The sequence below is a fragment of the Neovison vison genome, chromosome 12 (assembly GCF_020171115.1).
Source record: "Neovison vison isolate M4711 chromosome 12, ASM_NN_V1, whole genome shotgun sequence".
Classification (NCBI taxonomy): Eukaryota; Metazoa; Chordata; class Mammalia; order Carnivora; family Mustelidae; genus Neogale; species Neogale vison.
In genome coordinates, this window is record NC_058102.1 from 47,668,698 (window position 1) to 47,690,020 (window position 21,323).

Here is a 21,323-nt window from a genome sequence, read left to right on the forward strand (position 1 = left end):
CTGACACATGGCTTGTCCCAGTCGGCTGCTTCACGGCAACCAGTAAATAGGGAAAGAGAAGCAAGAAAGAGTAAAGCAGGAGTTCTCAAGAAGCTTATAGCCCCTCTGAGCCCACTGAAAATTAACTGAAGGGAAAAAATATCACTGTGCATGCTCTCAAACCAGCTGAGCCAAGGTACCCTGCTGTGGGGGAAAAAAGCATGAATGAATGCTCTCAATTGAAAGTTTACCCTATGAATTTTTCTTGGGCTTCAGCCCTCACTACTATCTTTTTTAGAGAGCCAGCATATTGCAAAATGAGCAAATGCCAGAAAAAGTATTATTAACAGAATTATTAACAGAAAACCTGAGGATTATCTAATCATACATAATTCAACAACTTGACTTTTTATGGGCCCATGAGCTTCTACCTGTGATTTTACTTTGCACCCATTTCTTTCTGATGAGATGTTCTTATTTACAGGATCAAATCAAACATCAAAGTTGCATGGTGCTCTACAGAGAACCATGTCACTTGAACAAATTTGAAATCATATTCTGTAGTTCTTGTTAAGCAAGTGGGCTCAAAGGACAAAGGAGGAGTCCTAGAAGACATCTCTTTCCTCTTCCTTTCACTGCCCCCAAACCCCTGCAACTTTTTTTCCCTCCTGTGGTAGTTTTCCTCTGGGCTTTCTCTCACCGTCCCTCCTCTGCATTCCACTCACCCACCACCCCAGTTCCTACAAGAACAGCCATAACTCCAAACTGGTTCCCTTCCTATACTCCCTGTCCACTCAAATCCATCACATTCTCTCTACACATTCTTTCTGTAACACAAATTTTTTCAAGCCCTTATCCTGTTCAAACATGTTTACTTATTCCTTATTCCTTATTTAATAATGTAAGTGGAGTGCCTGGGTGACTTAGCTCGTTAAGCATCTGGGTTTAGCTCAGGTCATGATCCCAGGGTCCTGGGATGGAGCCCCGCATCAGGCTCTCTGCTCAGCGGGAAGCCTGCTTCTTCCTCTCCCACTCCCCTTGCTTGTGTTCTCTCTCTTGGTGGGTCTCTTTCTGTCAAATAAATAAAATCTTTAAAAAAAAATACCTTTCTTTAAAAACAAAAGGATTTCTCACATCAATGAAATAAGTAGAAGAGTTTAAAATGAATGTAGGGCTTTTTTAAAAGCTGGTTCTACTTGAGGAATTGGCAATGCTACTTCAGTTTGTTCTTGTTTGCCTTTGAGGAATGACCAGTGATTTATCCAGACACCTATGGGTGAATATCAGTATTCTCATTACTTAGAAATGATCCCTTGTTATGGGACGCCTGGGTGGCGCAGTTGGTTGGACGACTGCCTCCGGCTCAGGGCGTGATCCTGGAGTCCCGGGATCAAGTCCCACATCAGGCTCCCAGCTCCATGGGGAGTCTGCTTCGCTCTCTGACCTTCTCCTCGCTCATTCTCTCTCTCACTGTCTCTCTCTCTCAAATAAATAAAATAAAATCTTTAAAAAAAAAAAATGATCCCTTGTTCTTTTTTAATGAATTTTCCTGTCACTGGATCTTTACTGGAATCAAAGACAAATGTGTTTATTAGGATCGTTGAGAGTCAGAGTGGTCAGGATCACATTACCTGATGTTTACTGTCAAAATATGACTGGAATTGTATAAATATATATATGTTAGTTTGTGTCTGTGTGTATACATATATTTATACTCTCACTCATATATACAAAAAGAGATGTCTATCATATTATTGTTTACTATTAATTATAGGAATTAAAATATTTTCTGCAGAAATTTGGAAAGATGAACACTGTGCCAAATGATTATCACTCCTCTAGGGTAGCAATATAGAGTATAACTCTGTTCTTTATACGTTGTTTTACTTTTTATTTTTTTTATTTTTTATTTTTTTAAAATTTTTATTTATTTATTTGACAGAGAGAGACCACAAGTAGGCAAAGAGGCAAGCAGAGAGAGAGAGGAGGAAGCAGGCTCCCTGCTGAGCAGAGAGCCCAATGCGGGACTCGATCCCAGGACCCTGAGATCATGACCTGAGCCGAAGGCAGCGGCTTAACCCACTGAGCCATTCAGGCACCCTACTTTTTATTTTTTATAAGCATATGTTACTTTCAGAATCTGGGAAAATGTCTATTTTTAACAAGAAACTTTAAAGTTTTCTTCAAAAAGTCATATGACCCGTTAACTGTGCCATTTGGCATTTGTTGGATATTTTGAAATAAGCTATAGTGGCTTGTCCCCTCTAATGAGTTCATCTCTGAAAGGCATCTTTCTGGATATTGTTAGAAATAGCCCCCAGACTCAGAGCTCAGTAATGAGAGTTTGTTCATTTAGTCTAATCATTATTGACTAATGTGCATTTCAAATGCGAACTCAACCATTAATTAGTCATTCCTCAAAACAGTGTAATGGGAAAGATGAGCGTCATTAACCTTGTTTAAAAGTGAGACCAGCCAACAGTGCCCCATAGAGGAGGCCAACTCCCCCGGTTCCATGGTCCTTACTGCTGGGAATCCTGCCATGTTTCAGTAGGAGACACAAAAGTGAGAATTTTTAAAAAAAATACCCTCCATGTTTCTACTTCATAAGCACTCAGGTTTAGATTTGCTCAAACTCTGTAACACTGATCAGTCTTGCAAACCCTAATAAACGCACCATCCGGTCTAGTCAACCACTTCCCATGGCAACCACATGTAAATCGTGCAGCATGATATATGTGCTTTTAAAATGTTCACAGATTCCCCCAAATGTACTCACAGAAGCGTCACAGTGATGATAAGATGTTGGGTATTAGAGAGGGCACAGATTGCATGGAGCACTGGGTGTGGTGCAAAAACAATGAATACTGTTACGCTGAAAAGAAATTAAAAAATTAAAAATTAAAAAAATAAAGGCAGTAATTCTTACTGGAAAAAAAAAGATGTTAATCAAACAACAGAAGCATATTGAATATCCATTATCCACTTCATTCTGGAACTGTGAACAGGGATGGAGGCAAGATATTAGACACCTATGCTCTGTCTTTGCTCTAGGGTTCTTATAGTTTAATAAAGAAACCAGGCAAATGCATATAAAACTTAAAAATGCTATTTAAAAAACCCTTTTCAATGTATATTCCTCAACTTCAAAATAAGCATTTTTTTTATTCTTTCCTCACAAAAATATATGTCTTTTGTTGTTATTTCAGTTAAACTAAAGTTGCAATTCTTGGGACACACATTACTTTAGAAGGTTGCAAAGGCCCTGAATTATTTATTTCACTATTTAGAGAATGCCAATGTATTCCCTCTCTCAAGAAAAAAACTATGGAAGCCATTTTGAATTATTAAAAAATTTTCCTAGCTGCCCATAGAAGGGTAACAAATGTAATGAATCCGTGTGCTGTTTTCCACTGCACCAAGCCATCATCACACATAATAATTCTCTTTGCTTTTCTAAAATACGCACGCGCACATGCCCATGCATTCACAAACACAAATGCTTGTTGCTTTGAAGGGAAGATCATTCTCAATACCTCTCAAACGAGTGAAAATTTTGTATATATTCTCATCTGCCCCAGTTTATGGCCTCACAACAACTCACTCTTCATCCTAAGCACACACAGACTACCCTGATTCCCCTTTGTGGCCAGTGAACTTCTAAACAGAACACTTTAGGGGAAAATGGATCTGTCTTCCTTGATCCCAGGGTAGAACCAAAATGAGAATAACAAGACTTCAAGGGCCCAACCTCCTTCACGTCACCTCCGACTTCTCATTCAAAGGGGTACTTTGGGCGGCAGGTGGAGTTATAATTATAGAGTAGAAAAAAGCTACATCAGCAGCTGTTGCTTCTGTTTGTTCCCGGCTATAACTGTCATCAGTGGGCAAATTGGCATAAACAGGCCTCCGCAAGTGGAAAAACATTTAACTCCTGGACCTGTCACCCTCTGGGTCTTCTCGGTGGCCAGAGAAGGAAAGGAAATCTGAGTGCGCACGAGCGGAGCGGGAAGCCGAACACAGCACGGACCTGAAGGCTCCTCTTCAGGGGGAGCCTGAAATTGCAAGATTTTCTTTCCTGCCGGAGCCTCCGAACCCAAGAAATAGGTTAGTGCACAAAGAGTACCCGTGTATTTTCATTCTGACCTCTACTCTATCCGATCTTAATTTTTCTGATGGCTGAAACAGATGAGAGAGCTGTTAAACCAAGTTGAGGACTGTTACCTAAAATGAGACTGCCCAGGAGAACAAATTATGAAGTGGGCTTAATTTATTCTGCTCCTCTCCCCCCTTTTGGCTCTACTCACATTAGACAGATAGACAAGGTAAAGATGGGAAAATGAGCCTGGTTTTGTGGCATGATTGCCGTCCTCTCGTAATGCCACTTCCTTATGCCAAAAAGCCCCGATTTCTTTACTAACATCAGTGATGCTGAAAGTTTAAGTTTGTGAATGTAGTGCCAGAGTTTTATTTCTTCGGGGAAACTAGGCAAATCAGAATTGGATTGTTTTCTCACCTCCGAATAAAGACAGGAAGTTTTCTCGTTTAGATAAAATGTGTGCTGCAGGCTACTTCCTGTAAGAAATCTGCTAGAGGATTGATTTCCTGGGTCTAGCCCAAATCTCTCTAAAACCTCCATAACTTCCATCTAAGTAGCTCTCTGTAAGACCCTCCTCATAGATCCTTTTGAAGCAAAAAAGACTTCAGAGACCTGTCCTGTTACCTGTTTATGCTCCATGTTACAGAGTAGTGGTGCCGGATTAGTTCAAGGCCAACTCAGAACTTGAGTGTTTTCTGTCTTGTTGAAAAGCAGTGGAATTCCAGAGAACTCACTGGAACAAGGCACTGGGGTCCCATTCTCATCCTACTCACATCTACGGAACAGATCCAAGTAGAGAGAACCCAAATCGGGGCCTCATTTTGGTCCGTTCCAAAAAGAAAGTGAACCTCCCTAGGTATTTTATGATGACTTTTCCAGGGAAAAGTCCACTACTATCACAGTGACCCTTCCTTGAAAAGTGTACAGAGGGCTTCCCATGCACTTAGAGCCCCACTACAGAGGTACCCACATCCAACGAAAACCAGCAAAAGTGACCCATGAATTAAATTCCCACAAGAGGCTTGCTTCTTTTCAACAGTATCTCCTGATTTCTAAGTAGAGAGCTATAAATTCCCCCTCGGGAAATTTAAGGGTGAAATAGATACTTCTTTATATACCTTAGCAAATAAAGACCCAGAGAGTACATTTGGCTGGTGCTTTTGGAAATGTCAATTTATATAGCATATCAATACCCTAAATCTTCCCATGAATTAAGAAAACACACTTCTCAGATCACATCTGTTCATTTAAATATTACTAAGTGATGACTATAAAACCTGGATAACATTTAGAAATGAATGCAAGTTCCAATATCACCCTTTCCAGAGATTACTTAACTCCCCTTTCCTACTAAAAGATTCAGCAAGACGAAGGTGCTTATCGCCAAATTCCAAATCGGTTAAACAGAGCAAGGCAGAATGGGGAGATGGCTGGTTAGTGGCTTGAGTCTGAGACATAGACTTAACGCTCAAACTTAAACATTGCTTTTTACTTGTGTTTTGTCTTCTTGCTCTTCTAGAAAAGCTATCCAAGATGACTGTCACGTACTCCAGTAAAGTAGCAAATGCGACTTTTTTTGGATTTCATAGGTTACTCCTCAAGTGGAGAGGCAGCATCTACAAACTACTGTACAGGGAATTTATTGTTTTTGCTGTTTTTTACACGGCAATAAGTTTGGTGTACAGGTACCTTCCTTTGCATGTCTCCTATGGCCATCAGATATCATGGAAGAATACAGTCTCAAAAATCAGAGTCTTTGGTTGCCGCTGACTTTTGCATTATGTAATCTCTCCTCCTTTGCATGATCCACTCTTGCCTTCTTCAACTCAGGACACGGTATTTTAATCCACACCTAACCATGCTCAGGATGTTAAGTAGACTCTCTCATATTCAGGTGGCTCTCTTTCCAGCCCCATGTTAGCTGATCACAGTGAGTCATGTTGCCAAACTTCGCCAGAGGTATAAAAGGGAAGATTTATACTTAAATACACAGCGATGATTTGGAATGGCAAAAGCCACAGACAAATAATCACTTGTGCCCATCTCAGCTATGTCATTGATAATGTCAGTTTATAATTTGACAGCTTATAGCAACTACCTACATAATGAACGTGTTCAAGAATGGTATATATCAGGCAACTTTCCTATCTTTTGCCTGGAATGACAAGATCTTATCCAGGATGGTGCCTGCCAATCTTACCTATACCTCAACTAAATAAAGGCCTGAAAACTAATTTATTTTGTTGATATCTTCTGAGTTTGGGGTGTGTTATATTCACAACAGAAGATGTTTATTTTTTACAACATCACAACCTACGCCTGTCAGACTGACAGAAAATCTGAGCAAAATCATGTCCAAGAAATACTTTCATGGCTAAAATCATGGTCTTAATAAAATTTTATCAATAGTACAAAAGAGAAGCTTTGTGAGTTTTTTTTTTTTTAATTAAAATTGATTGCATTCATTTCTACTCTGGGGGAAGTTAGAACTTAAAATAAAAAAGCTGAAGGTTTTTGAGGCTGTATTTCCTCCTTTTCTGTGTAGTTCAGTTTGTTCTTTCCCGCATACAGATGAACAAATTTGTGTTATCATTGCTCTTACCTGCCTTCTTCTTTGCAGCAGCAGGACTCCATCTGAAGAAGAGGGATAGTAATTTGGCCGGCTGATAATTATCAAAAGTAGAATAGGAAGAGCTGTTTTGCTGCCTATCAAAATATCTGTAAAGGGAAAGTTTTATTTACAAACCTCTAATCTTCTTTCAGTTGTGTCTTATAAATACAATATTATTTGGACGATTTATTTTTGTGTCATCTAATCCTTCAGAATATGAAATGGTGGAAGGCACGTGACGTTTCAGAATAATTGTCTCATTAGTTTATTTTTACTAATGTGAGTTTATTGCTGCTACCGCTGCTTAGGATAGAAGAGCACTTAGAGCAGCTGCATCCTAGCCAGAAATCCTCCATGGGGCCTCCACTTTTGCTCAAATATCTTATTTATATCCCATAAAATAGTATGCATATATTTTTTTAAATTTTTTTAGACCAAAAAGTACTTACATTTATAATAATGATCAATTGTGCTAGTCATTCTTCATTTTTTTAATGTTCAACTATAAAATCTTATTAAAATAGATGTTTAATCTTGATTAAAGGCATACCAAGAACTATAGGCTGACTTTACTAAGAAAATCAAACATACCTGTAGGAAAATATAAACACAGTGTCATTCTCATGTGTACTAATAATCCTAAATTTTAAAATTCTATTATAAGCAAATAATTACACTTAGCAAAAATCCTAAGTCAAAGACAGAATTCATTTCTTTGATTATATCTCTTTTTACTTTTGGATGAACTTGACAAAATCATCATTTTAGTACTTTCTAGCTACTAAACTTTCTATGTAGCTAATAGCTGAATGTTTTTTCCTTTGGCCAATTATTAATAATAACAGCCTCTTTAATCGATTAAGTATGACATCATATGTTAAGTAATTGTATGTATAATATATTCTTTAAGCTTCATAACATTCCTAACACATAGTTATTATTATTCCAATTTACAAAAAATGGGAAAACTGAGGCTCAAGAGATTTAAAGATAGGTTCCAAGTCCAAATCTTTAAGTGGCTGATCTGGAATTCAAACCTGGGCTCCTCTGATCTTATGGCCTGTGCTTTCCACGTTTAAATCCTCTTTGACCATTTCCATCTGAGTATCAGAAACTGTTCTGGCTGTGACTTGTCATTGGCATGACCTTGACACGCCTGCACAACCCGTTCCTAACTTGAGAATTTCTGACACTTCCTCCAAAGCCAAGGCAGGAATTCCAAGCTCACCCTGCACCCCAAGCTCACCCTGCACCCCAGAATCCTCTCAGCACCAGCTTTTCATCTGCAATCTGGCTGGTGGCTCCCTGTTACCTTATTATCCCTCTGCTTCCCTTATCCAAGTTCTCCTGACTCAAACACGCCCTTGGCACATGTTATAATGGATTTCCAAGGGATTTCTTCTTCCCTTAGAACAGCTGTTCTCATTCTTTCATGCAAATTCATCTGTGTTGTTCCTCTTTCTAGATCTTGACCATGACTTGAGACCTTTCTTCTGCTTCTGAATCCCCTCCCTATAATATAAACATCAATAATAGTTTCATTAAATGAATTTATGTCAAATAATACCAGAAAATGAGTTTTGGTCAGATCTGTAATATAAAGTTTTATATTTATATTATATAACTACAACCCACCAAATAGAGTAATAAAAAATTTTACTTCTAGTTTTATCTGCATTGTTTTATATTTTATCTAATTGTAGACTATGAAATAAACAGTTATAATATCCCTTGAAGTATAGCACATATGATCAAGAATGTGCTAAGTAGCATATTCAGGGAAGAGTAAGATCAAGATGTCAAATTTAGGGCTTTTATTTAGTAATTAACTTAACTAATTCACTTAATCAAGATACTTTTTTTAAAGCATACTTGATGAATAATTGAAAATTGGACGCTTTCATAAGGTATTTTGCTCTAAATCCAGTGTATTCATCATACAAAAGCTTAAAATGTAAAGTATTTAAAAATAAAAGTTAATAAACCCAACTGTCTAATGGCCAATAACATTCATGTACTAAAAACATTGATACTTGAACCATTCGGCAATTAAAAAGTCTTTGAGATACATCAGCTCAGGTAGGAAAAAAGTTACTGTGCCTTAAAAAAAAATTACAATTATTTGTGCTTAATTGTTTGCACTGAGTATCACTTGCAAAGCAGGTGCAGAAGTATAATATCATAAAGGGCTATGCATTTTATTTTTGCTCCAGATTGTTACTTACAGGAGCCCAAAAACGTTACTTTGAAAAATTATCAATTTACTGTGACAGATATGCTGAACAAATTCCAGTAACCTTTGTGCTTGGTAAGTATAGGTCACACGCAGAATGCAGCCACACAGCTGTCTCCGTTAGGATGGCACCGATGACTCTGCATGGGAGTGTTTCCAAGCTGAGAGGCATGCTTGAAAAGCCACCGCTTGCGATAGAAACCCAACCACCCGTAAGGTTTTCCTTCAGGACTGCTTTGGCTAAATTAACCCCAAACGAGTTTGAGGTAATCATTGGCGATTGGACAATCAAGCTTCCTCTTCACTAACGCTCCATTTTTGCTGTCAATATTTGAACTCTAATACCCACTCACTGGGTGCTAAGGCCTTGCCAGGCACAAATTACTCTTATTTATTTATTTATTTAGAAGGGCAAAATTCTGAGATACAGATAGCAACATATTTTTACATCCCAATCCCTAAAAAAGCTGAAATTCTGCTAAAAGCATCAGGGTCACCATGTATGCTGCAAGAAATGGCTTTATCGTTTCCTGTCACTTTACAGGGTTTTATGTCACTCTGGTAGTGAACCGATGGTGGAACCAGTTTGTGAATCTGCCCTGGCCGGACAGGCTGATGTTCCTCATCTCCAGCAGTGTTCACGGAAGGGACGAGCACGGGCGCCTGCTCAGAAGGACGCTGATGCGCTACGTCAATCTCACGTCTCTGCTCATCTTCCGCTCTGTGAGCACGGCTGTGTACAAAAGGTTCCCAACCATGGACCACGTGGTTGAAGCAGGTATGGTGAACGCCTTTGCCCTCCGTGGACTCCCCTCAGCCTAGATGGGACCCTCCAAAATCCCTCTGAAATTTTATTTATTCATTCATCCAAGAAACATTTACTGATTACTTCCTATGTCCAGAAACAGTCTTCAGAGGCAAAAATGAGTAAGACATAGTCACTGCTCTCAAGAAGTTTCCTGGGGGTACAAAAGAGAGGAAGTGGCAGAGAGTCAACTTCAAATTAAATGGCAAAGAGTTACATGGCCTTTAGGTAAATATACTATAATAATAATTACTATATTTATTAGAACCATGTTAATATTACCTGGCCTTTTCTAAAAGTCCATTCTAGCAGGAACCAACCATGAGTTTTTGTCTAGGCAGTATGGCTCTGGTCTCTCTTTGACTCCTCAAAGTAGATGGAGTTGGGGACGCCTGCCTGGCTCAGTCTGCTGAAGGTGCAACACTTGATCATGGGGTTGTGAGCTCAAGCCCCACACTGGGTGTGGAGATTACTTTAAAAAGAACCCCCCCCCCCAAAAAAAAACATAGATGCATTTGTTCAACCCGCGCTCCTGGGCACAGTATGCTGGGAACAAGTCATGTTGGGAGGATGGTTCTCTTTGGTGTGTTAATATTTAGGAGAGCAGACCTCAATGGGATGAGGATTAAATGAGATCATTGTGGGCAGGCACCGAATAAAAACTGGTAGTTGTGCTTGGTGGTTGTTTGTCAGTCTGATAGTTTGTTGGGATAGATTAATAAATACATATTTTAAAACCATGAGGTGGGGCGCCTGGGTGGCTCAGTTGGTTAAGCAACTGCCTTCGGCTCAGGTCATAATCCTGGAGTCCCAGGATCAAGGACCACATCAGGCTCCCAGCTCCACGGGGAGTCTGCTTCTCCCTTCAACCTTCTCCTCTCTCATGTTCTCTCTGTCTCTCTCTCAAATAAATAAATAAAACCTTTAAAAAACAAAACAAAAACAAAAAACGTGAGGTGATTCTGCCTTTATATTGAGTACAGTCTCAAATTAGGTTGCTGTATCCAGGCTCCTTTTCTGAAATGGCCTTGAAAACAGATTTAAAAAAAAAAAAAAAAAAAAAGATTGGTATTTGAGGGCTTTTTTGAGGAGGTTTCTATGCATGGGCATAACAAGCCTTGTGCTGACTTCAGTGACTCAGTTGGTTTGTGTGGACAGAACTGACTGGAGCCATGAGGGTGCCTAGGCCTGTGCGGGTGCCTAGGCCTGTACAGGTGCCTCTGGGGCCTGGTTCCCTGACATCACAGGGAACATGTCCGTACTATTCTCGCTCCCTCTGAAGTGTTCTCACAAGAAGCAGAAAAAGCAGTAATTGGACAGCTTGTAGCCACAGGGACATAAAGTTTGCGCGCAGGGCAGAAAGGCAAAGGTTCCAAACCACTGTCCTCGGAGCTGGGGGAGCCACTCCAGAGGCCAGATCCTTCCTGACTGGCCCACAGTCCACCATATTGAGTGGGCACCCGCTCTGTGGACTGGCAGCTGGCTCACCAAACTTGCTCCTTTCCCCAACAGAGAAAGCTGAGTCAGTGTGCACATGGGGTCAGTTTCCACTCTCCCCCCAGCTGGACACATGCCTCCATCACTGTCTGACTGTCCTTGGCCTGTGCCAACTTTTCTGGGAAGAACAGGAAGTTCAGGGATGGCGGAAAATGTCTGGCAGATGTCCTGAGTCCAGAGCCAGGGCACCTGCTCTGCCTGAGGGGAGAGAGGGCTAGTAAGTAAAGCACAGGGGCCCCAGAGGAGTGGGGGCAAAGGCTGGAGGCAATGTTGAGGGTACAAGAAAACCTACTTCCTGTCTGGTGACTTTCCTACATAAAATCACCTGTCAGGAAAGGTACATGTTCTCAAACCTCAGTGCATAGTAGATTTTGTTAAAAGTCAATATTGCTAAAAATTCAGATCCCAAGATACCACACCTAGAGATTCTGATTCAGTAGATCTGGGGTGGTGGCCAGGAATGAATGGATTTAACAAGCCCCTGGACACTCTGAGGCAAGGGGTCCCTGGATCATATTCTGAGAGACAATGGGTTTTAAGATGGTTGGAGTTTCCTTCTAACAGCTTTGCCTGGCTTCAGGGAATCTTCTGGGAATTCAGAACTGAGTAGAGGGCAGAGAGAATGACCAGCATCTCCTTCTGAACCATCTGTCAATCTCTTGACTAGAGCCAGATGACCTAGGTCACCCACCTGCTAGCCCCTAACTTTCCTTGCTTTGAAGTTGGACAGTCAAGTTCCAGTAGTCTGGAAAATTAAAAGGATCAAACACCGTTGGGGCAATACATATGCTTTGATGTTACAGGTTAAATTTCTCAAGTTAAAAATAAAATGGGTTCATTTCTGCTCATACGAAATAGAAATACCCTTAGAGTGCAAAATAACATCTATAATGCTGAAAATTCCCTAAACTGGTCTGTTCTCAGTTATTTACCAGAGGAGCTATAACAGAAGTATCTCTATCATTTTGCCTATTGGCAACAAACCTGGCCTGGAAAATTTCTGTCATTCCAATCACCAGCCCTGGAAGATGTCACTCATCCTAAGTCAGGTCAGGTGCACAATTCCAGACCTTTGCCAGTTCAAGCGATGGCCTTAACTGGGTATTTGCATTATGAAAAAAAAACTGAATCAAAACATTTTAGTTGGTGTTTCCTAGTGATCAGGAGAAAAAAAAATATTTCTCTTCAAAATTACTCACCAGAATCACAGAAATAGGTGATGGGAAATTATCTACACTCCTCTAAAAGAAACGTTACTAAAGCTGTTGCTAAATCTGTCATGTATTTGCTTATTTAACAAAGATCTGTTGAGTGTATATGATATGCTAGGCACTGTGCTGAGCATGGGAGCACAGTTAGAAGTGAGAATAGATATGATCCCTGTCCTCAAGGATCAGCGAAAATTGCTACAAATCTTTTCTCACATGAATCATTTTCAGAGACAAACACAAATGTATTTACAGCTGAACTTTATATCTCTACATTGTATTTCTATTTCTCCCAAATCGTTTCCTTTTGTGCTTGGTAACCCATAAGAGTGATTAGAAAACAGTAAAATTGGGGGTGCCTGAGTGGCTCAGTCAATAAAGTGTCTGCCTCTTGATCTCAGCTCAGGTCTTGATCTCAGAGTCACGAGTTCAAGCCCTGCAGTGGGCTCAGGTGTGGAGCCTACTTAAATAAAAAAAGAGAGAGAGAAAATGAAAGAAAACAGTAAAATTTGAGGAGAGGACACTGTTCAGTATTCTTAAAGCCCTTGACTCTTAACATGAGGTTCTTTGAACTTCTTCTATAAGGAAAGACCCTGAGGAGAACCCATCAGAATTTTTAGCGGCACTTATGGTAAACAAACATTAATACAACTAAGCAAGCTCCCAATTGTCAAATGGCTGTTGAAACTCAAGTTCTACCTTTAGATGCACTGGCTGGAAAGCTAGCCCCATACTCAGATCATGTAACTTGTGATCTTCTCTCACTAAGTAAAATCAAATGGCTGTTATATAGTATTGACTTCCTGCCCTGTGGGGGGGCTGTTCAAGTTCTTTCCAATGCATTCCATGGTGGTGGGGCTCCTTGGTCTCCATGAGATCTCCCACAACTCTGCGCTCCAGAGAGGTGATCAAGGGGACAGTGGCATTCACAGCTGTGCCAGTTTTTCCTGCTGGCTGAACTTTTACAGGCTGAGTCAGTTACCTCTATCGTCTCACATGCTGTGCCCAGAACAGACAGAATGTCATCCTGTGAGTGAAACTTGACTCACCTATGCACACTTGCTCTACATAGTACAGAAAGTGCACGGTGGAACCAGCCCTACTTGAATGAATGCCATGATGGGTAGTCTCAGCAATTCAGGGTTTGAAGATTCCACACAGTTCTAAGAGTTAATCAAGGCATCCACTCAATGTTTCTCAAAGTGTGATCATAGACTACATTCATTTATCAAGGGGACTTTAAATTGCACATTCCTGGGCAGCTGGTGGAATCAGAATGTCTGGGGCTTAACAACTAAGAGTCCCCACCTCAAACAAGCTCCCGGATGCTCTGCAGGATGTTTGACCCCAGGCCGAGAATGCTAAAATGGCATAACAATTCTGTGCACTAGGCTTGATGTTCCTAAATTTTGTTGCAAGTTGAAATCACTAGGGATCTTTTACAAATACTGATGTCTGGCTCCCACCCCAGACGTTGGGTTCAAGAGGTGTTTGATGCGACCCAGGCATCAAGAGTTTTAAAAGCTCCCCCGACCACTCTAACACGCAGCAGAGTTTAGGAAGCACTGTACCAGAACACAGGGAACAGCTATCAACTCCTCCAACCTCACCTGCAAATCACCTCACATCTGCTCACTCAGGGAAAATAAAATTCTGGGCCACCCAGACAGGCGACGGCTCAGAGCACTGATTCAGGGGGTGTTATTTCCTGTGTGTCAGGTGTAGAAGGTGGTGAACTATCAGGAGACAGGGATATATGGCTGAGTAGAGATGTTTTATCCACATGAGGAAAAGAGGAAAGGTTCTCTATCTCTGGCCAGGATTGCGATCCTAGAAACTGATTTCACTCAACCATATCCTATTTCAAGCTTTTCAAACTATGGTTTGTAATTCATTACTGGGTTCTTAAGTCGTTTTAATAGCTCACAATCAGCATTTTTTAATGGAATGGAACAGAACAGAACAGAACTAAACTGATCAGGAAATATCAGAGAGACCACCAGCTGAAAGAACCAATCATTGTTTGGGAACAATGTATCTTACTGTAGTCCCTGGTTTTAAAAAAAAAAAGAAAAAGAAAAAAAAGTCTCACATCCTGCCCACAGCAGTTTCACAATGTGATTCCATCTCTCTCCCTCAATCTCTCTGACCTCCCTTTGATTTTTCCAGCTGACAGGGATTTCTAAACCTCTACCATTGAGTTTAAAGGAGCACTGTAGTCAAATCCGGTGGCTGCATTCAGTTCATTTTGAAAGTACAGTACAGAGATGAAAATTAGCCAGGCACAATGCAATCTTCCTGAAAAAGTCATCTCTCTGAGATGGGCTCAGATGCTGAATGCACAACCTTCTCTTTCAGAAAGAATTGGCAATAAACCCATTCTGACTTCAAGCTTTGAGATGCCGAGCTTTTAACTCTTCTGCTAATAGAGTCTCATTTGCACACTCTGCTTTAAAAGCCTAAGACATCTGCCTGAGCTTCAACTGAGGCAAAACAGACCGACTGCATGGCAGATGAAAAATTTTAAAGACTGGAATATTGTTTATCAGTGGACTTAATTAGGTCTTTGGCTTGAGGGCAGTAACATTTTACCTTAAAGTAGGAGGTCCTATTCCATCAAATCACAATTCTAGTTGCAAGTAAAAACGTGGGGGGGGGGGTGTGTTACTCTGATTTGAAATACTAAGAAGGTTTCTTGGCACATGTATGAAAATTGCTGAACAGAGCCTACCTGGCCAGAAAGCCAGAAGGAAGAGAGAGCAAGAGGAGCTCTGAGCAGATGTAACAGCAAGACAAAGCAGCAATGTCAGGGTTATGGGTAGGACCCGAGGGAGTATGGCATGAAGACTGACAGGTCAAGGTCACAGGATGTGTGAGGACCAGCCCAGTTGACAGCACTACCAAACTGCAGCAGATCAGTGGGTGTGCAGATCACACAGTCCTAGCAATGAGCATAATGACCACATTCTGAAAAAGTTCCTTGGTCTCTGGTTACAGTGTCCTAAAGTACTGATAAGGATAGAATTCCATTTCATAACAAACATCCTTTTAATTGATTTGACCAACAATCTGTGGATTTCCTTGTACTTGACCAGTGATGTGATTTCCAAAGACGGGGTTACTTTTAGTAAGACATGTCACTCTGAGGGGAGCAGCAAAAACCACCATGCCTGTGCACTGTTGGAGGACACATTAATGTCTGGTTTGTCGTCCACCTTCCACAGAGCTGAGCAAAGTACTCCTTACCTCTGGGCTGAAAAACTAAAAATCTCCAGCTTTCTTTGCTCTGCCTGTCCCTTTCCAGTGGGTGGGTGTGCTATCTGGGAGAGAGGCTAACTCTAGCTTTTGTGTCCGCCCTGAATAAACCCTCACTTTACATATTTGCATTCTGCTAAAAAGCCGAAAAAGAACTTGCCAGCACAAATTGATCCATACTCCTGAATAAAAAATAAGCAGAGGTAAAGTTATTCTTTGGTCAAATGACAGAGCTTGCAACTGGTATATAAACGGGGTAATTTTTTGAAAATTGCAGCATAAATCCCAAGAATGTAACTGCTAGCCAATTGATATGAAATGACAGAGAATAGGCTTCCAGGTAAAGGATGAACCGCTGCTGTAAATCTTTAAGCACAGAGCCAAGACAGGTCAAGTTTATTAACCTCTTGTAACAAGGCTCGATCATGCTCAGCAAGTCTTTAAAAAGAAAAAGAAGAAAAAAAAAGGGGGGGGGAGTATCTCGATCAGGCAAGAACTTTGAGATACACTGAGAATGGAGAAGAGAATGATCAGGCTCGTTTTTATTTTTGACATCTAGACAAAGTCCAATTCCCCAGGCATGAGGAATTTCCTTCTAAGCTAATATAAATAACCTGAGCCTTATCTAAAACGAGTCTCCTGTTGGTAAATATTGGCTTTGTAGTTGATACCCTGTTTACTTCAAATACTGAATAAATAGAATCTTCATTCGGCGGGGCAGTGATTTTCAAACGTTGCTGTGTGTCAGGACTTGTATGTGGAACATAAGGAATAGTGGGGAGGACCACAAGGGAAGGGAGGGAAAACTGGAGGGGAAGAAATCAGAGAGGGAGACAAGCCATGAGAGACTCTGGACTTCAGGAATGAAACTGAAGGGGTGGAGGCATGGGGAAGCTGGGTGGGCATTAAGGAGGGTACTTGCAGTTATGAGCACTGGGTGTTATACACAACTAATGAACCATTGAACACTACATCAAAAACTAATGATGCACTATATGTTAGCTAATTGAACATAATAAAAAAATATATTAAAAAAAAAAAAAGAATTTCCGGCAGAGCTTGGTACACATGTGACTGCCTGGACCCAATTCCATTAAATCACTCTGGAAGATCTGAATGAATGCTGATGCCCGGCCTCACTCTAGACCACCTGAATCAGAATTTTCTAGAAGTACCCACATGAGACAGTAAGGCACAGAGCTGGTTCTGAGTCAGATTTAGTAGGTGAGGGTGGAGCCTAGCCCTCTCCATGGGTGACAGATGTCACAAGGGACTCAGATACCCACGATCAGTAGCCCCTATTCTCAAAAACACTGACCGAGATCTAGGTAACTCCAAGGCTCTATGAATCAGTGACTTTCAAAATGAGCAGGTCTCTCTTCTCTTTGACGCCTCTTCTATTAGAGTAACACCTCTGAAATAAAACTACGTCTCCATGGTAAGGAGGGAGGATTACTTAAAGCGGAATAATCATGTTTGTAAATCGATTACAGGTGATTAAGGATATAAACTAGGTTACATTGGAGCAAAAGTCGATTTTCATATGAATGTGTTAGAATTTCATAAGCAAATGACCACATTCCTGAGACAAAAGTAACTCAAAATTAGTATCTAACAAAACTTTATTTTTGAAAAAAGATTTAATTCAGAAAACATTACTGGTACTAAATTACAATTAATACTGAAAAAATCCACATAAAAGTTCAAGGGAATAAGTACAAGAATAGTAATTGCATCATTTTTTAAATTTAATTTATTTGTTTGACAGAGAGAGAGCATAAGTAGGGGGAGCAGCTGGTGGAGGAAGAAGCAGGCTCCCTGCTGAGCAGGGAGCCTGATGTGGGGCTCGATCCCAGGACCCCAGGATCATGACCTGAGCCAAAGGCACTCACATAACCAACTGAGCCACCCAGGAGCCTGCATCATTATTTTTTTTTTAATAGCAAAAAAATGAAAACAACTTAATGTCTATTCAAAAGAGGACTAATTAAATAGAACATTGTATACAATTAGCTAGATAGCAGCCATTAAAAACAATGATGCCACTCCGTATATACTAACAAAAAAAGATCTCCAATATATAACCAAAAAATAGAAACAAATATGTATTTAGTGTAAAGCCATTTGTGTACTTAAAAATTAAGCCTGAATGATATTTCTCTGGAAAGATACACAATAAGCTTGCCACAGTAATTCCTTCAGAGAGAAAACTATGTAGCTGGGAAAATGAGACTGACTTTTCTTATTAATATTCTTTTGGTCCTTCTGGATTCCTGTAGCATTTGAATTACTCAATCAAATATTTTAAAAAGCAAAAGGTCAAGAGTAAACTGCAAGCTTTTAAAGTACATACTTGGAGGACACCTGGGTGTCTCAAGTGGTTAAGTGTCCAGCTCCTGGTTTGGCCCAGGTCATGATCTCAGGGTCATGACATTGAGCCTCATGTGGGGGCTCTGTGCTCAGTGGGGAGTCTACTTGAGATTCTTTCTCTACCTCTCCTTCTGCCCCTACCCACCCCCAAATACATAAAAAATAAGGTAGATATTTATATGAAAAAACCCTGGTGCACAGTAGATATTCAGTAAATGTTTGTTTATTAAATAAACCTGCTCCCTTATTTCTCCTCTCCTTTTATTCAGATCTCTTCTTTCCTTACTGTGCATGTTGGGGGTGGGGTGGATAACTAAAATTTCATAATGTATTATGCCTTGGCTCTTACTGAGTGCTAGGTATGTGCTAAGCATTATGTTAACCTCTTGACATGTGTTCACCATCTCATGTAATTCTGCAACGTGCCTGGGAAGTAGAACTATCATTTCTCTTTTACATCTGGGAAAACTGAGGCTAGAGAGGTCACTGCAAGCTCAGGCAAACTGTGTTATATACATGCACACACACAAATAAAGATTGTAAAAATTATACTTTTAAGATATGCTGCTGTGGGCACTATGAAGATCATTGTTATGCCCCAATAATGGGTCTGTGATTAAAGGAGCGAGACTAATATAAAGCAAAGTTCAAGCAAAGCTTTATTTCGCACCAAGCATCAAGAATCTAACCGAACGTTCAGGGCCGCACCTCTTACAAGAGAGAGCGACCCTTCTTTGTTTCACAGACTAGCTTTTAAGGGCAAAGGCTATGCGGTCAGGCCTGGCCACGCACAGGTGGCCAATGAGATTGTAACACACAGGAAACTCCACAGTGATGCTAGGTGACCAATTGAGTTAGAATTTACCCTAGTAGACATTTAAACCAGCCTATTATACCTTGATAGAGATTGGCGCCCAAAAGGCTCCCAAAGGGCCGGGCCCATACTCCTTGGTAACCAGGGAGATAGTATGCATCCCCCCACTGATCCACCTTTGTATCTGGGCTTTGTTACCTGAAGCTGGTTTCCGGGACTTGTCTTCAAGTAAATCCCCTGGGGAAGGAGAGCAGGGACAGTTTCTAAATAGGTCCTTATATCGTACACTCACTGCCCTTCCAAAGGTCTTAGGAGGAGAAATCTTTATGTATGACAATCCCTAATACAAGGCAACAGCACTGTCTGGGGAAATTTGAAGGGGGGAAATCTCAAGGGAAGGAGAAGGCCAACATCATGGAAGGCTTCACAGAAGGGGACTTGGTTGATCAGGACTGTGGAGGGAGCAAGCAAGCAGGAGGAAAAGTATGTGATTCATGGTTTCCACACTATACTAAGTGCTTTGTATATATTAACACCCTTAATTCTTTCAATCGTAACATTTCTTTTTTTTTTTTTTTAAGATTTTGTTATTTATTTATCAGAGAAAGAGAGAGCACAAGCAAGGGGAGAGGCAGGCAGAGGGAGAAGAGGTCTTCTCTGATGTGGGACTCAGTCCTGGGACCCGGAGATCATGACCTGAACCAAAGGCAGATGCTTAACCGACTGAGCCACCCACGTCACCCATTAATCCTAACATTTCTAAGTATTCTTGCTCCCAATTTTAGATGAATAAACCAAAACCTAAAGAGGAAACCTTTCCCGGTTGTTCTAGTCCCCATTTAATGTCACCTTACTTCCTAATGGCCATCTCTATGAGGGATTACCAACATGCCTTGACTTATATATTATTTTAGATAACATATATTATTGTTAGGTAACAAAATATATATAGTTAGATATATTATTGTTAGATTAAAAAATGTATTTGCATTCACACACACACACATTCCTTATTTCTAATACAAGTATAAACTACTTGAGGCATCTTTTATGCATCTTTAATATCCCCAAATTGTATGCTCCCATAGTAACCATGAAAATATTTATGGTAATGTATTAGTGCTAGACTAATTCTGCATAATTGTGCTATTTTTATTTTGTGCTAAAGGTTTTATGACAGCAGATGAAAGAAAATTATTTGACCATCTCAAATCTCCTCATCTGAAATACTGGGTTCCATTCATCTGGTTTGGAAATCTTGCAGCGAAAGCCCGAAAGGAAGGTAGAATCAGAGACAGTGTTGATCTACAATCATTGATGACTGTAAGTACCTCACAAATCATCAGTGTAAGATGCTAATCAGAGACCAGCAAGGATCTGGATGGAACGTCAGACCAGGACAAGTCTGCTTTGTTCCGGTTCCTTTGGAACCAGTATCAGAGCCCTCAACATGCAGGACAGGAATAATACACAGGTTTTAAGTCATGTTGATTGCTGGTGGTTGCTGAGAAACTCAATCTAAACAGAATTAGGCTTTGTAACAGGCTCTGTAAGAAAGTGTCCCTTAATTGATTACCAATAGCTGCCAAGAGTTCTGAATGATCTTGTGTCCACATGGCGTGTTTACCATCCCTGGCTCCACGATCCTAGAATAAAATCTGGAGTAAAAATAAACCCGTCCAGTCAGATCCCCCCAGCTGGAATTTTCTGAGGTTAAGCCAACTTTTCAGATACTCCAGGAAATGAAATGATGTTTTCATTAAATAAAATAACCCCGAGTTCATCTGAAAAGCAAATTTACAGAAGGGCTATATAGACATGTGCCATGACCATCTCCTGCCTGTATCAGGCAAAAAGAATGAATGGTATAAAAATAACTCCCAAATTAACATAAACTCCTCTTCCCAGTCTTATGTAATAACTTATGCTTGATAAAGGGCGGGAGGAAATCAATGGATTAGAGTTCTTCCTGCTCGAAACAGAGAGTATTCTCTATCAGTGTTAAGTGTTGTTGTAAAGTCCTCATGGGGGCAGGGGGCAGAGGATGTGCTTCTTTTTTTCTAAAATCTATAGCAATCTTTTGCCGTGTTTTCAAAAGAGGTAGAGAAACAGGAAAAAAAAAAATCTGCTCTCACAGTAATGTACCAAAATGGATAGAAATGACTTATTTAAAATATTAACGCCTGCCTTCCCATCACCACTTTGGGCAAACATACATGTTGGAAATTATAGATTCAATAGAGTAGGGGATAGTTCTATAAAGTCCTGATTTCTTTTAATATTTTTTAAAACGTCCAACTACAGTCGTCCATTTTGCATTGTGGAATGATGTTGATGGCCATTTCCAGAATGTTTCCTTTCGCAGTCGCTCTCAGAACCAATTAGAGCCTTAAAAAGCCTCATCCTTTTACGGACATATTCCTTTTTTTTTTTTTAAGTTTTTTTAAAAAAT

At 40.3% G+C, this 21,323-nt stretch overlaps 1 protein-coding gene and 1 long non-coding RNA gene across 3 annotated transcripts in view; one reads left to right on the forward strand and one right to left on the reverse strand.

Annotated features, from left to right (window-relative positions):
* Window positions 1-2,809: 2,809 nt before the first annotated feature.
* LOC122892619 lies at window positions 2,810-7,261 on the reverse strand. The gene is made up of 3 exons (XR_006381430.1): window positions 7,139-7,261; window positions 6,681-6,796; window positions 2,810-2,854 (listed from the first exon to the last, which is right to left on the reverse strand). It is a non-coding gene; the product is annotated as an uncharacterized LOC122892619 (long non-coding RNA).
* Window positions 5,612-21,323, forward strand: part of BEST3 (bestrophin 3) — a 34,574-nt gene continuing 18,862 nt past the window's right edge. The window contains exons 1-4 of one of the 2 annotated variants that reach the window (XM_044229325.1): window positions 5,612-5,763; window positions 8,903-8,997; window positions 9,467-9,700; window positions 20,040-20,194. In XM_044229325.1, the coding sequence (XP_044085260.1) occupies window positions 5,612-5,763; window positions 8,903-8,997; window positions 9,467-9,700; window positions 20,040-20,194 (636 nt within the window). Of the gene's footprint in view, window positions 5,764-8,902; window positions 8,998-9,466; window positions 9,701-14,790; window positions 14,847-20,039; window positions 20,195-21,323 lie in introns of those variants that run through there. The other variant, XM_044229326.1, reaches the window with a different exon arrangement.